This window comes from Trachurus japonicus, chromosome 8, assembly GCF_045865225.1.
Source record: "Trachurus japonicus isolate A0001 chromosome 8, Traja_1.0".
Lineage (NCBI taxonomy): Eukaryota > Metazoa > Chordata > Actinopteri > Carangiformes > Carangidae > Trachurus > Trachurus japonicus.
In genome coordinates this window covers 30897641-30918236 of record NC_140914.1, presented here as the reverse complement: position 1 = coordinate 30918236, position 20596 = coordinate 30897641, and the positions used below count along the sequence as shown (strand labels likewise).

The following is a 20596-nucleotide window of genomic DNA, read 5'->3' as shown; positions in this document are numbered from 1 at the left end:
GATATTGAAGTGTTGAGTTTAACACAGAATATTTTTATATAAATGTTGCAGTTTAGATACATAAACTAACAAGTTACTGTGCTACATCTGTGAAATAAGCACACGTAGTCTCACTTATAACAGACAGTATTTGAAACATTGTGTGTCCAGATGTTTGTTTTATGTTTTATGTGAGTTTTGCATGTTTAACACATCATGTTCCTGCTGAAAAGGAAGCAGATTGATCATGGTCCCTTTGAAAGAGTCTGCTGTAAACAGGTGAAGTTGATGTAAAATCAACAAACTCATTAAAAAGTGGAAAACTGGATTTAATGTGAGTGTTTTTTTTTTCTTTTCTTAAAGTTTGGTGCAAAATACACAGAGAAAAGTAGTAAGAGTAGGGAGTAGCAGTAGGTAGCTGTGGTGGTGTAGAAGGTGGGGTTGTGTCCACCTGCAGCCTCATGAGTTTGGAGATCCATGTTCATCACCTCATCACAGTTAAAGGCAGAGTCTATGGGATTTTCCTTAAAGTTCCCCTATTGAGGCATTTTAAAATTTGTAAAAATGCTCTGCTATGACTATTTTTTGATTAAAATTGCTGTACCACAAAAAAGTTGTTTAAAAAAGCTCCCAAAGAGGCTAAAAGCAGGTCTACTATTTCTGTATCACCTCTGAGTATGCAAATGGGTCATGACTCGCGTCTGCCCACCGCCGCCGTGTTGCTATACAAAATATAGACTTCTACAAAAGAAATCATGCTTAATCATCACCTATGGGATTGTGACTGTCTGCAGAGCCTGTATTTGGACGTTTTGTTCTCGCCAGCCAATGACAGAGCGCAGGTGAAGTTGGGCATGTGGCACCATGGGCTTGAATAAAACACAGCGACAAGACGGCATCAAGCCAGGAGAAATGGTGGATGCACACTTAGCAGTGAAGAAGAGGAAATACAGTCTGGAGCTGCAGTGTCGGGCTCATGTCGGATGCAGTGCTGGGAGCTGAGTATGATAAGATGAAATAATGGTAAAATGGTAAAGGACTTGCACTTAAATAGTGCTTTTCTAATCACTTGGACCACTCAAAGTGCTTTACACAGTTTTTTGTTTTTTTTTATTCATCCCACAGTGGAGAAATTGACAAGGTTGCAGCAGCTGACATCAGCAAAGACATGTAAAGCACCGTTTTTGTAATAGAGTATGATAAGGAATAATAAGAATGGTTGGATTGGAATGTATATACACATTCCAATCCAACCATGTTTAGTGCTGAGAACAGCTCGAGTCTGACAGCTGCAGGGAGGAAGGACCTGCGATAAGGGTTAGCTCACTGACGGAGCTCTCTAGTCCGGTCAGGATGTCCCTCATGGGGGTGGGAGTCATTGTCCATCAGAGGTAACTAATATTAGTAGCAAACACTCAAACAGGAACTTTGAAGGCCGTTCTGGCAACTGCTGTCAGGTCCAGGGGGGCGTGACTGTTTGAATGTTGTGTTTACAACCTGCAACAAACAAACCTACTGACTCTACCTTTAAACACCACACAGTGCATCACATGATCTAGTTCAGTGGTTTTCAATTTTTTTTGGACAAATTAGACCACGGACCCCAATTGGACAAAATTTGTAAATAAACACCAGAAATACACAAATATTTGTTCTGAGACTGAATAATGTTACTTTTTCAGTCAATGTACGTTCAAATTAGGGCCAATGGTGTGAATTTGGGGAAAATTTTTGAGGAATTGGGGGGAAAAAATGTGAATAATAAATACTTTTTTCAGAAATTTGTAAAACTTTGAGAAAAAGTTGGGGACCCCCTTGAACCCTCTCAAGGACCCCTGGGGGTCCCCGGACCCCACTTTGAGAACCACTGATCTAGTTCATGTCTCCACAAGCTACAATGTTGTAATGAGTCCAGATCATGAGAGCTTTGTCTGCAGAGTCACAACAATACACTCACCAACAGCTGCAGATGACACCAAACATCGTACCACAATGATCTACAATGTCAGGTAAAGGTACAACTCTCCGACAAACCTTTAACTAACTGAACAACAGCAGTGTGGTGTGGAAATGGTCAGCACTGTGAGGTCAATCCACCACTATCACAGGAAAGGAAGTGTGCATGTCTGTGTGTGTGTGTGTGTGTGTGTGTGTGTGTGTGTGTGTGTGTGTGTGTGTGTGTGTGTGTGTGTGTGTGTGGCAGAGAGAGCGGGAGAGTGACCTAGAGTTTCTGGAACAAAGAGGGAGGAAAAAAAAAGTTTTGGAGGCTGCTGTGGGTCTGGAGGAGGGACAAGCGACAGGAAAAAACGGGAAGGGGAGGAACATAGAGAAGGACGGGCAACAACACACACATCTGGAAATAGTTAAGGAGAGAGAGAGAAAGAGAGGGAGACGGAGAGGGAGAGAGTTTTGTTCAGAAACGGGAACGAAACAAAAGAGTAAAAACCATAAGGAGTCAGAATAAGGTTTGGATCCAGGGATTAGACCAGTTGGACTCAGTGGAGACTAACAGAGGAGGAGAAGAAAGGAAAGTGGTCTGGAGGCCTGGCTGGTTCAGGGACCGGTCCAAAGAGGATCTGAGGAGGGAAACAAAGCTAAGACCAAGTCCAGGAGATACCAAGTGGACCAGGACCAGGACCAGGACCAGATCTGAAAGACCTGAACTCTCCCTCAGGTAAATCTGATTCATAACTCTGAATCCACTCATCACAGACTCTGCTGTAACAACCTGAGCTGCTTTCAGCGTAGTAACCACAGTGTGTGTTGGTGTTCACTTTACAAGCTCTGGCTCCTCTGTGTGTGTGTGTGTGTGAGTCTGTAGATCTCATCAGCCTGTTTTACTGCCATGACCAACAGCAGTGCATTAAAGAGTGAAGGATTGCTCCCAACACAAAAAGATAATGACAGCATCTGAAGCGAAGGCGGGTTAAGTCATAAAGCAGCTTTTTGAATGTGCTGCCTCATCACATCACAAACTCTCTGCTCCTTCTGTCCCTCTGCTTAGAGACTGACTGGAGCTCATCACAGTGTCACTGTCAGCTCTGACGTCCACTCTGCTTTTTTTTTTTTTAAATTCACAACAGGAAGTAGGTCTTCCTTCCAGGGGTTGATACACTCATATAGAGCTTAGATCTTATAGTGTTTCTCTCAGAGAGACCATGAGAGGCTGGAAGAAATATAGTCTGATGGTTAGAGAGCAGACCTTGAGGCTGATGAGCTCATCATGTGATGATTCTGGGGAATTCTTATTCTTTAATTATCTTGATCCTGAGTCTGTTTTCAGTTTGCACTAACTTCCAGAGTGGAAACATCAAAACTGTGGAAAAAGGGTGTGAAATGTCAACCAAAGACTGGTTCAAAGTTGCCCACTAGACTGTAACAGCCAATAAACTTTCAAAGTACAAAACATGAATTCTCCTAAAGTGAACTCGTGAATTCACTGCTTTTGTCTGAGTAAAATACATAACAATAAATGTATTATTCCAGTCCCAGCCAGTCTGACCAAATCAAGGAATCATAATCATTTATATACAAATGATATTTGTTTTATGTCTCATTACAAGTCTCAGTATCATAGGACATTTTCCTTTTGACAGTAGTGTCCAGACTGTGCCATTGCGTGGACAATGACTCCAGCTGCAAACACATAGGTTCACTTGCTTTACTCCATCACATTCAATTTGTGTGTGTGTAGGTGCTGATAATAAGAAATTAGAAATCATATTGCAAAATAACATCGTTAATATTTCAGAGACCCGACAAAGTTTCACAAATCATGTTTTCAGTGAAGACAGTGTCTTATTTATTTAGGTTTTGTGCTTAATTAATCTCTTGTACAGCACTTTAGTCAACAATTGTTGTTTTTAAATGTGATCTATTAATTAAATTGACTTGACTTGACTTATTAAAGGGGTAGTTTAACATTTTGGCAAATTCACCTATTACCTAGTTTTAGGAGTAGGTTCACTACCTTTAATTGTCGGTGCAAGCTGTTTTTAGATCAGCGGGGCAGAGATGCAAGCAGCAAGGTACTTTCTCATTTCCCTCATCAAACTAAATACACAATCCAAGAACTCCATAATGCTCTGGTGGACAAGTTATTACCTGCACATTCACCATGAGACAATAACGTATATCTAACATTACGACGCATGAAACAAATACTCACAACTACTTGCTTTTGAAATCAGTCTGTAATGTAGTTCCGGCTACACATTTGCCTTGAAAACAACTCTGTCTTGTTATGTTACATTATTATCTCATAGTGTGGTGAATGTGCAGGTCACAACTTGTCCACAAGAGTGTTTTGTAGTTGTTGGATTGTGTATTTGATGAGATTGATGAGGGAAAGCCCATAAATACTGCGGAGATTGCATCTTTGCCCCGCCGATCTAAAAAAAGATTGCACCGACAATTAAAGGTAATGAACCTACTCCTACGTGCCTCTGGTTCACACCTTTGTTGACATAATGTAAAGTTTTGGGTTCCATCAGTAACATGTTGAGCTCTGTGTTGAACCCCTGCACTGTAAAGCTCATATAATCTCTCTCTAATCTCTAACACGAGAACAGCATGTTTCTAGCTGTCAGTCAGAATGGACCAGAGTGAATCCTAACCCGTGGTTCTGATCTGGATCCTGGTCCTCGGTACCAGCTCTGGGCTCTCCTGTGAGTCACAGGTTTGCGGTGGTCATGGGAAATGCCGTGTGCAGTATAATTAGGTCTACTGAGCAGGGGAGGGAGCTTCCTTCCTGTCAGCAGTTTGACTTCCTGTGTGGGGTCAGTGGTGTGTGAGGACCACTCAGTCAGATACAACACACACACACACACACACACACACACACACACACACACACACACACACGGTTGAATTCAGGATTTCAATTTAAAATATATATTTTTTTATGATTAACATTTTTATTTTCATTATTTCAACAATACAACAGTAACAGTATCCATGCTGATCCCTTTCTGGTTACCAACATCAACCACTGTGCTCCTTCATGCACAGCTATTACAGCTACACAGCCTGCATCAATGTAGACAAAACACAAAATAACTATAACAAAATTAGACACAGAAAATGATTCCAAGGTCAACACAACACAAAGTAATCACTACATTAAAGAGATAATTGGTTAACAAATGAAGAAATAAAAGCAATAATAGCTGAATAAAGTGCAAACAAATAAGAAGCACTGTTCTGTATTTACCCACAATAATGACAGCTTGCATCTCTCCACCATGTAACCCATTTCAGGAACCCTTTAAAACTTTTACGTTTTTGCCCCACTTTGCTTCATATAGGTCCAATCTACCCAGTTGTTTATATGACATTTTTTCAAATGCTGCAACTCGTACCACCTCCACAGCCCACTGTTGAAGAGAGGGCACCCCCTCCGTCTTCCATCCTCTGACAAGTATTTGTCTGACAATCATAATACTGGTTTGGACATAGCTTTTGATATGTTTATAGAACTGAATCATCACCCAAAATAAATAATCTAGGGCTAAATGGCATTTGTATCTGTGTGATCTCACACAAATTATCATAAATATTGATCCAGTATTGCTGGACTTTATCACATGACCATAAAACATGAACTAAATGACCTTCCTCAGATTTGCATCACCAACAATCTGATGTGGGTAGCAGCCCTAATCTAAATAATCTGGAAGGAGTCCTATAAAAACGATTTATAATTTTGAATTGAAAAAGAACTCTTGCATCCCTTGAAAAATGTAATATTAAAATGTCCAGTGGCTCTACCGTGGCACTGTGTTGAGCCCTTGGGACCGCCATAGTCACACATGACTCCACAGAGGTGTAAGACCAGAAGAGCCCTGTGTAGAGATCCACTGGTTCAGAGTGGGTGTGTCCATCCTGGACACGTCCCCCCCACTGCAGCACAGCATGGACGTTGGTCCCCCTGTAAGAACGCTGTGGGACAAATTGTGTATAAAGTGACTCACACACCACAGTCAGCTGTTTAACCCACACCGAGCCACAGAGCTTTGATCCAGACATGAATAAAGTCACTGCTGATGTGAATCATTGATGAAGCTCCTCTGTCTGTTGCAGGATGTCTGCGTCACGGAAGTGTCTGTGCTGCGTCAAATATCTGATGTTTATCTTCAACCTCATCTTCTGGGTCAGTAGCCTACTCATCTCTATCAGACACATGAAGAACCTGTGTGTGTGTGTGTGTGTGTGTGTGTGTGTGTGTGTGTGTGTGTGTGTGTGTGATTAAAGGGATACGCCAAAAAACATTTTTGTGTCTTGCCTCACTCCCGAGTCCATGACAAGCAGATAGACACCATCCTTTCGACTGTGCGTGCAGTAACAAGGGAGATAGAGCCCGTATCGCCCGTAATTAGCTTAGCTCAAACGCTGGAAGTGCATTGGTAGTGTTAGCCTGCCTCCACCTAAAGTCTTCAGAGAAACTATTCAGCAACTGACAAAACTCTCCGTAAGGCATCTTGAGCAGTCAAACGGGACGAGATCGGTCAAAACGGAGCGTTCAAGCAAAGACGGTTTATTTTGGTTCAAGCTAGCTACATCGAGGGTAGGTTAGCTTCCTATTTCAAAGTAAAAGCACAAATTCTATCGTCATGGTTTTCTGTATGTAAAGGGCAACGGGTGTTTTATTTTGTGAAATTAACCGGAAGTGCGTTGGTCACAACGGCTAGCTTGAGTAGCGCCGAATTCGTCCGAACAAAATTGTAAACAGCTGGTATTTAGACAAATGAACGACACACTGCTGATCTAAACGGCTACTTTCTTGCCTAAAAATGTTTGAAATGTCGATAAAGTGATATAGGCTAACACTACCTATGCACTTTCAGCATTTGAGCTAAGCTAATTACGGGCGATATGGGCTCTATCTCCCTTGTTACTGCACGCACAGTCGAAAGGATGGTGTCTATCTGCTGGTCATGGACTCGGGGGTGAGGCAAGATGCGTAAAAAAAATGTTGGCATATCCCTTTAACGCTGTGTTTGGGCTCTTCCTCCTCAGCTGGGGGGATGCGGTCTCTTCGGTGTGGGGGTCTGGCTGTCCTTCACACAGGCAGAGTTCTCTTCTCTCCCCCTGTCCTTTCCCTCCCTCTCGGCCGCCAACCTGCTGCTGGTGGCCGGCGGCATCACCATGGTGACGGGCTTCCTGGGCTGTCTGGGAGCCCTGAAGGAGCAGCGCTGCTTGTTGATCATGGTGAGAGGTCTACACCATGTTGTCCTCTCTCTGCTTGTGCTGCTCAGACCTTCATGGTGATGATGTTGTCCACCTGCTCCTGTCTCTCTGTCTGCAGTTCTTTGTGATCCTGCTGCTGCTGGTCCTGACCGAGGTCGCCCTGGTGCTGGTCATGCACTTCTATCATGAGCAGGTGAGCTCATCATCCCCATGGTTCAGGTTTTATACTGTCACATGTTCCAGAAGAAACCGACACAGTGACAACACCTTGTCAACAATACATGTTTAATTTATATATACGTTAAAACAATATGCATCCAAACAAATCTTCAATATGATGATGTTTTCCTTCTAATTTCTAATTAGTTTAGTCTATTTTAATATTGTAGGAAAAGTGGTGTCTATTTCACAATACTGTTTATAGGTGTATATGTAATGGATATATACTATATACCATAGTATATCCATATATCCATACATAGCCTGTATATATATTCATACATAAATGACATAGACCAGTAACGTCAAAACAACGTGACTGGTTTTTATGTTGTAACTAATATGTGTATTTTGAAAAAGTACTAAAATTACAAATTACCTTTCAAATCAAATTACTATTCATATGTGAAAAAGAAAAAAAAGAAGGCTGTAAAATTTAGATATGGATTTTATGATGAGCATTATTACAGAGGAGAGCCTTTTGCGAAATTTTGCGATAATGTAAAGGACTGACCAAGCACTATTCTAAAACATTCAGATTCAGAATGAACTCAGACAATGGATATACAGTATATACACCAATCAACCAAAACAGTAAAACCAGTCCCCACATTACATTTCTATCTGGGTCAGTTCATGTCAAATCATTCTGTTCTTTTGTCCATATTGGTAACATGAGTCAAACAGCTGAAAGAGTGTGTGAACACCTCAACTACTGACAAGAACAGAAGCAACCTGGAGTCAGTCAGTGAAACCAGAGCAGAGGTTTGAGGATGATGAAGCTGAGAGGGTCACATAGTTCAGATCTTCTCCAGTCCACAGTGACAGATGGTCACCAGAGGTGGACCTTCAGCTGAGACCACTCAGAGATGAAGGCTTAAAGATCACTGGAACTGGTGCACATCTCTGTTCATCAGTCCTGTTGCCATAGACACCATACAGGAGGCTGCTGCATCACTGACCTGAAGATTGACTCTTCATATCACTAATGGAAAAAGTCTGATGAACAGTTGAGACTAAGGAAGACCTGAATCCAGAGGAGAAGCTGTTGTTGTATGTAGACTGAGCTCAGAGAGCAGCTCACACCAGACTCTTAGAATGTGTCTCAACAAGGAGGAATGGTCCAGACTTCCTCCTGAACATCAAGCAGCTACTGGAAAAGCTGCTTTCAGCGGAAGTTGAACCGGTCATTAAAGCTGAGGTTCACTGACTGTTTCCACCAGTTCTATGAGTGTTTACTGGCCGTGTACAATATGAGCACAGAGACAGGAATGCTGGTCATTTACACATGGATGTTTTCATATAATGTCGATCTGTGTGTGTCAGCTCTGTGACCTGTACAGATGAAGGAATGACTGTGTGTCCTCCTCTCTGTGTTTGTAGCTGGACTCCAGTGCACAAAATGAATTAAAGGAAGGCATGAAGATTTATGAATCAGAGCCGGGACTTAAGAAATCCTGGGACAATGTCCAGAAAATGGTAAGTGCTCCCAGTCCTCCATGGGTACTACTTTTTAACACACACACACACACACACACACACACACATTGGCCACTTGAAAATTCAAGTTACATTTTTTCCCCATGCAATTCATCCACTATTTTCACTTTGTTCACATTTCAAAACTGTTGCAAACTAAATTTTGTTAGCCTCGTTCAGAGGCGGGCAAACATTTTAGGTCAGGGGCCACATTAAAGGGATAATAGCATTTTTTTTAAAGTGGGGTTGTATGATCTACAAATAGCCCCTAAGTACTTTAATTGCAGTAGGAGACTCTCTGCACTCCTCCCGTTAGCAACGCCAGCCCATAATAGCCCCGCCCAGAGATTTACAACATACAGTGTTGTGAACAGACCCAAAGAAACGGCCTATTTTCGCGGCCTAAAAGAGGTTTTACCTGAAAAAAAATACACAGTTCCATTGTTCGCTATAATATAATTTTTTCCAGCCCAGCCGTTTCTTTGGGTCTGTTCACAACACTGTATGTTGTAAATCTCTGGGCAGGGCTATTATGGGCTGGTGTTGCTAAGGGGAGGAGTGCAGAGAGTCTTCTACTGCAATTAAAGTACTTAGGGGCTATTTGTAGATCATACAACCCCACTTTAAAAAAATGCTACTATCCCTTTAAGTTTTAAAATTTGACAGCCGGGATGGAGAGTGTTTGTGTGAACTCATATAAATGACATATAAAAGCCATGACCTAAGAGTCAAAGAAAACTTACATTCAGTTTCAGTGGGAGCAGTGTTGTAGGTCACTGCATCAAAGTTTTTGTTTTTTGCTATAATTTGGACAATTTTGTACCAATATTCAAAGGGCCAGATCAAAAAAGGCTGTATATGGGCCGCAGGCTGTAGTTTGCCCATGTCTGGCCTCGTTAGTTAATTTTAAGACGGGTAAAGACACTCTCACATCATGTGTTATATTTTAAACTATGTGTTTCTATATGTTGCATATTAGAAACTAAGGAAATTCAAGAGCTGAACTGTATTCAACAACAAAATCACTGAAATCTGCTCAGTGGGTAAAATTCTGTTCTAAATGATGTGCCTAAACTGGCAGCTAAAATTTCAAATGAGATTTTTTTTCATTGAAATGGATGCAAAGGGACACACTGAGCAGGTTTGGTGCTTGTATCAATAATGCATAAGCTTCACAGCCTGGACTGCTCTGTCTCTACCCAGTTCAAATGCTGTGGCGTCACCAACAAGACGGACTGGCATGATGTGTTGAATGGAACGCTGCCCCTGTCCTGCTGCTCTATAGAGAAGGACCAGTGTATTGACGGATGGAGTGAGGTAATGGAGGAGGCTTATTTTTGCTAAAAGTGTAAAACTTTACCAGCACCTGTGTGTGTGTTTGTGTATAGTGGGCAATACGTCTCAAAACCTGTGTGCAACCGATGCCAGTATTGCTGAAAACTCCATATTTCTTATGCCAGGAGCATGGCAGTGAAAGCTTAAAGGGATAGTTCACCCAAAATTGAAATTTCACTCATTATCTACTCACCCTCATGTGGACTAAGGGCTGGGAGAAGTTTCAGAGTCCTCCGTGGCTTCTCTGAGTTACAGGGGGTCTCGGTGTAGCAGTGCATGTCCATATAACGGTTGCAAATGGATACCAACTGTCTTTGTAACAAAAAGACACACCAAAAAACATCCAAATACCTCCATGCTGCTCGTATGTAATGTCCGTCTTGTATTGAAGCCCCGAAATGCGAAATTGTCCCGAAAAGAATTAAATAAGTCTATTTTTCAAGCTTGTTTGTAGCGGAAGCTTCTCTTCCCGGTTCGTCAAATTTGGACGAACCAGGGTCTGTCCTCTTCCCAGTTCATCCAGTGAACAGTGTGTGAATGTGTGTGTGAATGGGTGAATGTGATGTACTGTAAAGCGCTTTGGGTATCGTTCAGGTATAGTAAAGCGCTATATAAATACAAGACCATTTACCATTTACCATCCAAATTTGACGAACCGGGAAGAGGAGCTTCAAGAAGCTTCCGCTACAATTCAATCAATACAAGACGGACATTACATACGAGCAGCATGGAGGTATTTGGATGTTTTTTGGTGTGTCTTTTTGTTACGAAGACAGTTTGTATCCATTTGCAACCATTATATGGACATGCACTGCTACGCCGAGACCCCCTGTAACTCAGAGAAGCCACGGAGGACTCTGAAACTTCTCCCAGCCCTTAGTCCACATGAGGGTGAGTAGATAATGAGTGAAATTATTTTTTATCCGAGCCTAAAATTGAAATATGAAAAACCAGTCATTTTTTTGCGCGCGATGCACATAAACTTCCGGTTGCACCGTCGTCCTATCAGAAAATGCGTGCGTGTGAACGCTTAACAACATTTCAAACAGTGACACACGGAACGTGCACACGCTGTACAGTACGCAGCTTCTTGTTACGCGTGAAATACAATCTGCACGTAACAACGCATAACAAAATTTACCAAGTTAATCATGCATGCACAAACACGTTGCTGCATGAGTCTCTGCTTATTTTGATATCAATGGAACCCCAAAGTGTGTGTGTGTGTGTGTGTGTGTGTGTGTGTGTGTGTGTGTCTGCCTCAAATTGTGAGGATGAGTTGTTTTGACTCCTGTGATGATCATGGTCTGGATTTCATTGGATAATCTGTAGTCTGGTCGGGCTCCTTACAGACAGACCACACTGGTCACTGCTTCTCTTTGTCAGCAGCTCCACGTCGACAGTGTTTCACAACAACCACACACAATCACACACACACACACAGTATTGTGCAAAAGTTTAAGGCACTTCAGATGTTTAGTCCATTATGCGGTAGCTCTGATCAATCCCACATTTATTCTGTAGAATGACAATGACGCCAAAAAAAGGGCCATCCACGGGACAGCACCCCCATCAGCAGGGCCGTTGCTAGGAATTCTGGGCTCCTGAAAGAATACTAAAGTGGGCCCCTACCCCCTGACTCTCCACTTTTTTTCTTAGACTACATATGTATTATCATTTTTTATTTAGCCTACTTTGTTTTGATGCTAATGCAGCATTACTATGAGTATTAGTCAGGGTCTTATGCAGAATAAATCAGTCATACAAAGATTAGACTACTGGGGTTTTTCGTGGGCCCTACTGGGCGCTGGGCCCCTAGAATTATCATCACCTTTCTCCCCTATACAACGGCCCTGCCCATCGGTGGACCAGAAACAACTCCCGGTGTGGAAGGCCCCCAGGAGGAAACACTGGAAAACCAAGGGGCTAAAACAGTAAAATAAGATAAGTTAAAAACTGAGGGAATAAAAACAGTAAAATGTAGACCAAATAAATAACGTGAAATAGAATAATTTTGTGAACCGACAAAAACAATGAAATAAAACAATAAAACAATAAAAAATAAAACAATAATACAGGATAAGCTAAACTAAATAATATAAAATAGAATAATAATTTAAAAAAATGTAAGAATAGGGGTGAGCATAAAATAAATTAGAAAGAATTAAACAAGTCAGTTAAAAGCTTGATTAAAAAGGTGAGTCTTGAGCCTCTTTTTAAAAACATCAACATTCTCTGCAGCCCTGAGGTTCGGGGGCCATAAAATGCCGCCTCCCCGTGTGTTTTAGTTCTTACTTGTGGTATGGTTAAAAGGCCGGCACCGGAGGACCTCAGGGTTGATACGGTAAAAGTATAGCGCAGATAAATAAGAAGGCCCGAGACCGTTAAGACATTTAACAACTAGTAAAAGATTCACAAGAAGAAGACCGAGTCCTGCAACAGATGATATAGATTTGTATGACGTTAATCCATAAATAAAGACTGTTCATGGAAGCATCTTCACTTTACTTAGTATCTAAAAACTTTTGCACAGTACTGTATGTGGGCATTTTGACCAGCAGCACCATGATAACCTTCAATTCTAATCCACAGTGTAATTACTGCTGCCTGATTGGAGCCTTTCTTCATAGCATTCCTGCTGTTTGCTGATAATTATACTCTCTGCTCCCTCCTGGTCTCTGTAGTACTCTGTAGTACTCTGTAGTACTCTGTAGTACTCTGTAGTACTCTGTGGTTCTGTGTTTCCACTGCGGCTTCAGAAAGTCTTCATATCAGTTTTCACTTTATAAATGTAAACGGATGAAATTTCGCTCTACATACAGAGAGTGAAAACCTTGGTGTCTGTTTGTGGACACTGTGTGATACACGGTGCGACAGTATATAATAAGTCACCGCTACAGACAGTCAATGTACAGATGTGTAATTTCCATAATCATCAGGGATAAATGTTGTTGCCTGGAGACTAGTAAATAATCTACGAGACCCCAGCACACAGGGAGACAATCAGCAGGTAATGTAAACCATGTGGTTTCTGGTAAATGCACTGACGCACACACACTTACACACACACACACATACACACACTGGCCCACAGCAGCGTTCCTGTCAGTGGTCTGCACAGTCCCAGGATGAGTGAAGTGGAGGGTGAAAGTTGAAGCAGTGTTCGAACAGAAGAGAAAGAAACGTTCCGCACATTCTTCATGTGTAAAAAGACACTCACGCATCTGGACTGAGTTGAGATTTAATCTGAGAGGAGAAGGCAGCAGATTGGAAACACCATGAGGAGAATTTTATTATGACTTGGTGAACTGTTTACTCACAGTCTAGTTTGGACCAGTTTCATCTTGATAGTATTGTTGATGGAATTATCATGTCTCTTAAAGGGATAGTAGCATTTTTTTTAAAAGTGGGGTTGTATGATCTACAAATAGCCCCTAAGTACTTTAATTGCAGTAGAAGACTCTCTGCACTCCTCCCGTTAGCAACGCCAGCCCATAATAGCCCTCCACAGAGATTTACAACATAACAGTGTTGTGAACAGACCCAAAGAAACGGCCTATTTTTGTTGCCTAAAAGAGGTTTTACCTGAAAAAAAAAATACACAGTTCCATTGTTCGCTATAATACAGTTTTTTCCAGTTGGTTAGGTCAAAACAAAAACTGTGTTTTTCCTGCATTTTGAGGGGCTGGAAAAAATTATATTATAGCGAACAATAGAACTGTGTATTTTTTTTTCAGGTAAAACCTCTTTTAGGCCGCGAAAATAGGCCGTTTCTTTGGGTCCATTCACAACACTGTATGTTGTAAATCTCTGGGCAGGGCTATTATGGGCTGGCGTTGCTAACAGGAGGAGTGCAGAGAGTCTTCTACTGCAATTAAAGTACTTAGGGGCTATTTATAGATCATACAACCCTACTTTAAAAAAATGCTACTATCCCTTAAAGACCCACTCCCATGAAAATCGTGTTTTTCGTGCTTTTCACATGTTCCTGTGGCATTTTTCTTGTGTTAGAGCACATATCAGCAGAAAAGGAAGTGCAAAATTGCATTTCTGAGTTTTTCTGCCTTCAAATTGCTGTGAACCAATGGCAGACGCAAACTGGCAGTTTCAGGGAGACTGGAGCTGATGTGTCACAGCTCCAGGGGAGGGCACTAGTGCTATAAGCTCCCGTCCCGCTCTGCATCTGGGTCAGAGGTGAAAGGTTTGGCAGCTCGGTGCAGCTGTCAAGGTATAACAGGTGTAGCTCACCTGGTAAAGCAGCTTGCACTGTGAGCAAGGACCATATTCCAGTCTGGGATTGAATCCCAGTGTGGAGTTTTATGCTAAACGCGCTGAATCTGTAATTGTACAATGTCCAGCTGTCAGCAAGCGGGGGTTGGGGTGCGAGGAGGTGGCTGGGCGGGTGCAGAGCAGCGCAGTCTCCGCCCCCCTGCCAGAGGTGCATTGCTAATGTGCATTGCTAATAAACGCTCTGACTCTGTCTCTGTCTCTGTCCTGTGCAGCCGTGCTATCAGAAGGCCAGACAGTGGCTGCTGGCTAACATCCGCTCAGTCATGGTGTTTGGAGTCTGTATTGGTGTTGTGCAGGTATTTATTTCCATTATTTATTTGATCATTCGTTGTTGTTGTCAGTTAAAATCTTTGATAACCATCTTTGATAAATATGTGTTCTAAATGTATTTTACACTATAAGTCCTGGTCATCAGACACAATATTCATTCTCCTGTGGTTTATAATTAGTGTTCACATTTTATTGAACGTGTTGTATTTCCACCTTCCTAAAGGCTGTTTATACTGGAACCATGAACATCCAAAGATAACAGCTACAAATCAGAATAAATGTTCATTACTGATATTAGAAAATGTAGTTTAAAGCAGAAGTAAGTGATCCGGTGGTTTTGGCTAACTTCCTGTCAGCCGATGGAGTTAGCAGTCCCCGCCCTCGTCCCTACGTCACCACATTCACGCGCATCCCTTGGCTGCACACACAGAGAGGACTGCCCCTTTATGCCGTTCTCTCTCCTCATTGGATAAAGGTTGTAGGATACAAGGAAAGTTTTCTCCTGGGCTTACAGCAGAGCAGAGTGACTGACAGACCCGTGTTTCAGACCAAACACTCTATAGAAGTGATTGCCGTCGGAAGATAGAACTATTTAAGACTTATATTAACACAAACATTCCACTTACTTCTGCTTTAAGTAACATTATAAGTTATTTGGTTTATTGATATTATTATTTTAATAATCCTTAATGATCAGATTATTAGCAGAATAATAGTTTATAATAATATGAAGGTATATAAATGAAGAAAATAATGTTTTTTTTGTTTTATTTAGTTTTTTAAGCCACTATACAAATGTACAAGCAAAAGGCCTACACATAAATATGATAAAGGTTAGGTGTGAATGGTATTTATGGGTAAATATAAATGTTATATACAGGGAATTTATAAAAAGTAACAGGTGCTGAGGTATGTGTATGAGTATTACACTACGACCATACTCATATACCTCAGCACCTGTCGCTTTTGGTGTTATTTTTGGTTTTGTAAACCTGCCTTGTGTTCTATACAGTGTTGAGTGTTTTGTGTTGTTCATACTGCTGTTACTGACCCAGGATCAGACTCAGAGTGGTTCAGATTGTTAATCGGTTCCACGTTGAGGTACTGTAGCGTCTTTACCCTTTGCTCCTCCTCTCTCCTCAGATCTTGGCCCTGGTGTTCTCCATGCTGATGTACTGTCAGATCAAGTGTGCTGAGAAGCACCTGGACTGACTGCAGATCAGCTGATCACCGGTCTGTGGTGGGAAGGCTTTTCACTAACTCCTCAGGGATCTCAGTCCGGCTCAAAATCCCCTCCTGATCCCCCAACAAACCAGCAGCATCTGACTAAAAGCAGCAGTGGACAAACCAGCACAAAGGTGTAGAATCACCGTCAACAGATATGAAATAATAGAGATAAATGTATTAACATCAAACAACAAGCAGTGCATTCTGTTATTATTCAGCAGGACCGTGACTGTAGCCACTAGTCTGGATTCAGTTATCTGGATTTCATCACCCTGTCACTTCACCTGCTGGTTGACTGAGGAGGAAAGCTTTAGACCTGCAGGCCTTTAAAGAGTTTTTATGTAGCACTGAGTTCACTTTGTCCACGATGTCAGTCTGTGTTATCCATGTGATGTAAGAGCACTTATCTAGTTCAGGAACTTTACGGCTCTTATTTCAGTCTTTATTTACACCAGACTCTATCAACTGTATCTGTTTCATTCTATTGTTTCTCATACAGCATTAGTGCTGTATTATAGACCCTGTTTGAATCATATAGTCATGTGACCGAAAACCGAAATCAAAAACTAATAACTACAAAGAGACACACTGTGACACCAACTTCTAACTCATATACTGTATGCACTCAAACAGGCTTAACAGGAAACTCTAACATATAAAGAATGTTAAGATGGAGATTATTATTATTATTTCAAAGCATTAGTGAAAATATTAAAAAACTAAAAAAAGAGTGGAGATCACAACCAAAAAGATCAAAAGAAGGGGAGGTACAACTGCCTAACACCAGCTGAACTACCAGCGATCTCCAACCCATTCAATAAAATAACACAACCCAACACTCTAAACCAGTGTTTTTCAACCCTGGGGTCGGGGCCCCATGTGGGGTCACCTGGAATTTAAATGGGGTCGCCTAAAATGTCTAGTAATTGATAAAAACAATATTTATAAAAATTAAATTAAAAACACCACATACAATCTTAAACAACTCTATTTTATACTTTCACTTTCTTGAACATGAATCGAGTTCAAATAAAATGCAGCATATAAAAATATCACCAGCATGAGTTACGATCACATGCAGTCACATGATAGCGGGGTCGCCAGAAATTTATGATGTCAAAACGGGGTCATGAGCCACAAAAGGTTGGGAACCACTGCTATAAACCATGCTGGGAACAAAGAGCATCATGGGGACAAAGATGTCCTCCAAGCATTTCATGGCTCATGGACAAAGACTTCAGCCCTGTCTCAATCTGAGCTGAGAAACAGAGGAGTTCTTTCACAATCAACAAACTCACCTCTGGACTCTGTGAGCTTTTAGTGCTGGTTGGACAAAAGGACAGAACTGAGCTGAAGGACAGGACAGGCCTTCTAGACTCTGTACTGTAGTTTAAGACTAAACTGCTTACAATAAACATCTCTGTGGGTTTAATCTAAATGAAAGATCCACACTTGATCCAGCTGAGCTCCTGTGGCGAAGTGACCACCATCAACTGAAGAGGTGGAAAAACAAAGGTCATTACTGAAGATGCTTAACATACAATATAACATAGAATAAAAACCCAGATGAGCAAATCTTTAGAAATACATTTTAATCACTTTTGTAGAAACATACAAAATATTTTCAATACAAAAAGTGAAATCAATCTTTTCTCATATCCTGTGTCAGACTGTGTAGACTAGCCTATGTCTTCTAGTTCAAGTTAAACAACCCATTAGGAACGTACAGTGCAGGTGTCTCATGTAAAAAACCTTCATTGTAACTTGTAAATACACAATAAAAAGTGCTTGTATACACACTGGAGTCATGGCTGTGTTCTGTGTAAACTGGCTTCACAACCAGGAGGAGGTCTGGAGTGGTTTATGTTGTCATGTTTATCGCTGGTAGACTGGATGCAGAGGTCACAGCAGGTCAAGAGCCTTTAAATAAACCCATCATTAACATCACTTCACTCCAGCTCTCCCAGCTCTGTTCATTCTGTGTGTTGAAGATGAAGATTCATTTCTCTGATACTGAATAAAAAGGTTGATTTAAAAAAAAAAAATCCTGCTGAACTGTAACCATGGAGACAGGCCCAGGTGTAAAGGAAGTCATCACAGTCCATCTTTGTCTATATCTGACCATTACAGATGGCAAACATAATATATACATACAAAATAGAAAATACAATATACATTTGTTCATATCATTATTTTCAAACCTGAATGGAAAACTTTAAACAAGCTATAAATAACCAATAGAAACACCGGAGTTTACAGCTCCTTCCATGTGTCAGTCAGTTTGTAGGTGGGGCTTCCCTTTGGTTTACATTACACAACAGACTGTACCTTTAAGAAGCTACCATCTATGTCTCTTCAGCAACACATAAACAGCTGACTGACCACATGTTCAACATGCCAGATTAAAAGCTGGGGATCATTCAGTGTTGGGTCAGTGTTTCAGGGTAAGAACCTGTGAGTGAAGGTTTTATGTGCAGGCAGCAGCAGGACCACTGACTGGACCAGGTCCCTGGAGGCTGGATGGAGCCACCGAGACCTGAACCTTCTCCAGTGTTCACATGTCAGTGTTTGTGAGTGTTTGAGATAAAGTTTAACTACAATGTTGAATGTTGCTATGAGACAGCCACAGACCAGACCTCTTCAGAACGTGTAGTCTAGCAGGAAGGGCCCTTAGATTTTGAGGTAGAGCAAAACACAACAATGTGTTTTTTTTTAAATCTTCTTTTGTCATCTTAATGACATCTTGTCATCAGCAGTGGTTCTCAACCAAGGGGGCAGTTGTGGGTCTGAGAAGTGAAGCTCACTTCCGCGTTCAAAAAACTGCAATCCCCCCGGCTTCCTCTGGGGGCTGGTGTCAGAAGGGAGCATTCCCCATAGACCCCCATGTTAAAATCGCCGATTTTACATCCTCAGTAAACATGTTAAAAGCCTGGTGTCAGAACGTTTTTTTTCTCAACCGATAGTTTCTACCCCCGCACACACTCTGAGGGGGGTGAATTTTTTTTAAACTCTACCGTTTTACTGTTATTAGGTTAAAACTCTGACCAATTAGGGCGCGGAAACGTTGAGTGACAGGTCTGGAGCGGTCCGGAGACAGGCTGCTTCGAGGCCAGTGGGCGGGTTCTCGGCCGGTAAATCCAACATGGCGCTGTCCAGGCCGCCATATTTGAGTCACAAAAACGACTCCCCAAAACCAATGGGTGACGTCACGGACGCTACGTCCATTCTTTTTACAGTCTATGTTCTCAACATGGGGTCCAGGGACCCCCAGGGGTCCTTGAGAGGGTTCAAGGGGGTCCCCAACTTTTTCTTGAAATTTTACCACTTTTTTCTAGAATTTATAAAGTTTTTTGAGAAATTTTTACCACTTTTTCTAGAATTTTTAAAAACTTTTTTTGGGGAAATTTTACTACTTTTTTTCTAGAATTGTTTTTGAGAAATTTTACCACTTCTCTCTGGAAAATATTTATCACTTTTTAAAAAAATATATACATATTTTGAGAATTTTTACCACTTGTTCTAGAAATGTTTAAATGTTTTTGGAGAAATTGTACCACTTTTTTCCATAAATTTCTCTATAATATTTCCAAAAATCCATGCCATTGGCCCTAATTTGAACGCACATTTAATAAAAATTAGGGGTGCACCGAAAGGCATTTTTTGGCTGAAGCCGAATACCGAATAAAATCAAAAAGCTTGGCCGAATAACCGAATAATACCGAATACCTAAAGTGGTTATAAAGTTTTTAAATAAAATATTTTTTGAAACTTAATTTTCAAAGAAAGTAAATGTTTATTGACTATTCTGACCGTTTTTGAATATTCCAGTTGCCGTTGCTCATCAAAAAAGCACAACAAGTTATATAAAGTTTTTCATTTATATTGGCCCATTGTGAGTGCTGAAAGATCTATGCAAGTACATTCCAAAAAAACCCAAGTGTCTTTTAAAACAGTGCTTCCTAACCTTTCTTGGTCAGATTTTTTTAATTCATCAATTAGGCTACTAGACATTTCAGGCGACCTCATTTGAATTTCAGGTGACCCCACGTGAGGTCCCGACCCCAAGGTTGGGAAACACTGTTTTAAAAGACGTCGGCCACGGACGGAGTGGGCGACATGCTGGGACGAGGAACTTTCGTTTTAACTGCTGCAGCCGTCTCTCCCTCTCTACTCAGCATGCTGTTCAGGGTGTTTGGTTTTTAAATGATTCATTAAAAGGCGCGTTTCTACAGGAACGGTCCCGTCACTCAGCCCTCTCAGTGGCCGTGTCTCCGCTGCAGACAGGACGCACCGGCTCTTGGAGCGACGCGCAACGGTGCGCGCGGTCGCTGTGCAGCTTTCCCCCCCCCACTGCTCTTGTTGCTGTTGTTTTTCCAGCAGTAGGAGTCACTTACTAATAAAGCTGGGGCTGGGCTGCCGTTTCCATCGTTGCGCGATCGCGTATTTATCAGACTTTTTTTTTTTTTTTTTAATATTCGGCCTTGCTTTGCGCTCATTCCACCGAAGGCCGAATGTTGCTTTTTTTGCAATATTCGGCCGAATATATTCGGTTACCGAATATTCGGTGCATCCCTAATAAAAATGTAACATTCTTCAGTCTCAGAACAAA

General features: G+C 41.4%; 1 protein-coding gene across 1 annotated transcript; it reads left to right on the top strand.

Annotated features, from left to right (window-relative positions):
- Positions 1-2383: 2383 nt before the first annotated feature.
- On the top strand, positions 2384-16179 carry tspan4b (tetraspanin 4b). The gene is made up of 8 exons (XM_085785162.1): positions 2384-2653; positions 6061-6130; positions 6997-7188; positions 7286-7360; positions 8770-8865; positions 10069-10182; positions 14703-14786; positions 15904-16179. The coding sequence occupies exons 2-8, from the start codon at positions 6062-6064 to the stop codon at positions 15970-15972; spliced, it is 699 nt and encodes a 232-aa protein (XP_085641288.1). The 5' UTR covers positions 2384-2653; position 6061; the 3' UTR covers positions 15973-16179.
- Positions 16180-20596: the final 4417 nt, after the last annotated feature.

What these genes read in the sequence shown, in the direction of transcription:
- tspan4b (XM_085785162.1), top strand. Translation starts at nt 6,062, where the DNA reads ATGTCTGCGTCACGGAAGTGTCTGTGCTGCGTCAAATATCTGATGTTT. An exon ending in TGCACTTCTATCATGAGCAG is followed by an intron (nt 7,361 to 8,769) that starts GTGAGCTCATCA and finishes CTGTGTTTGTAG; the next exon opens with CTGGACTCCAGTGCACAAAA. An exon ending in GGGACAATGTCCAGAAAATG is followed by an intron (nt 8,866 to 10,068) that starts GTAAGTGCTCCC and finishes GTCTCTACCCAG; the next exon opens with TTCAAATGCTGTGGCGTCAC.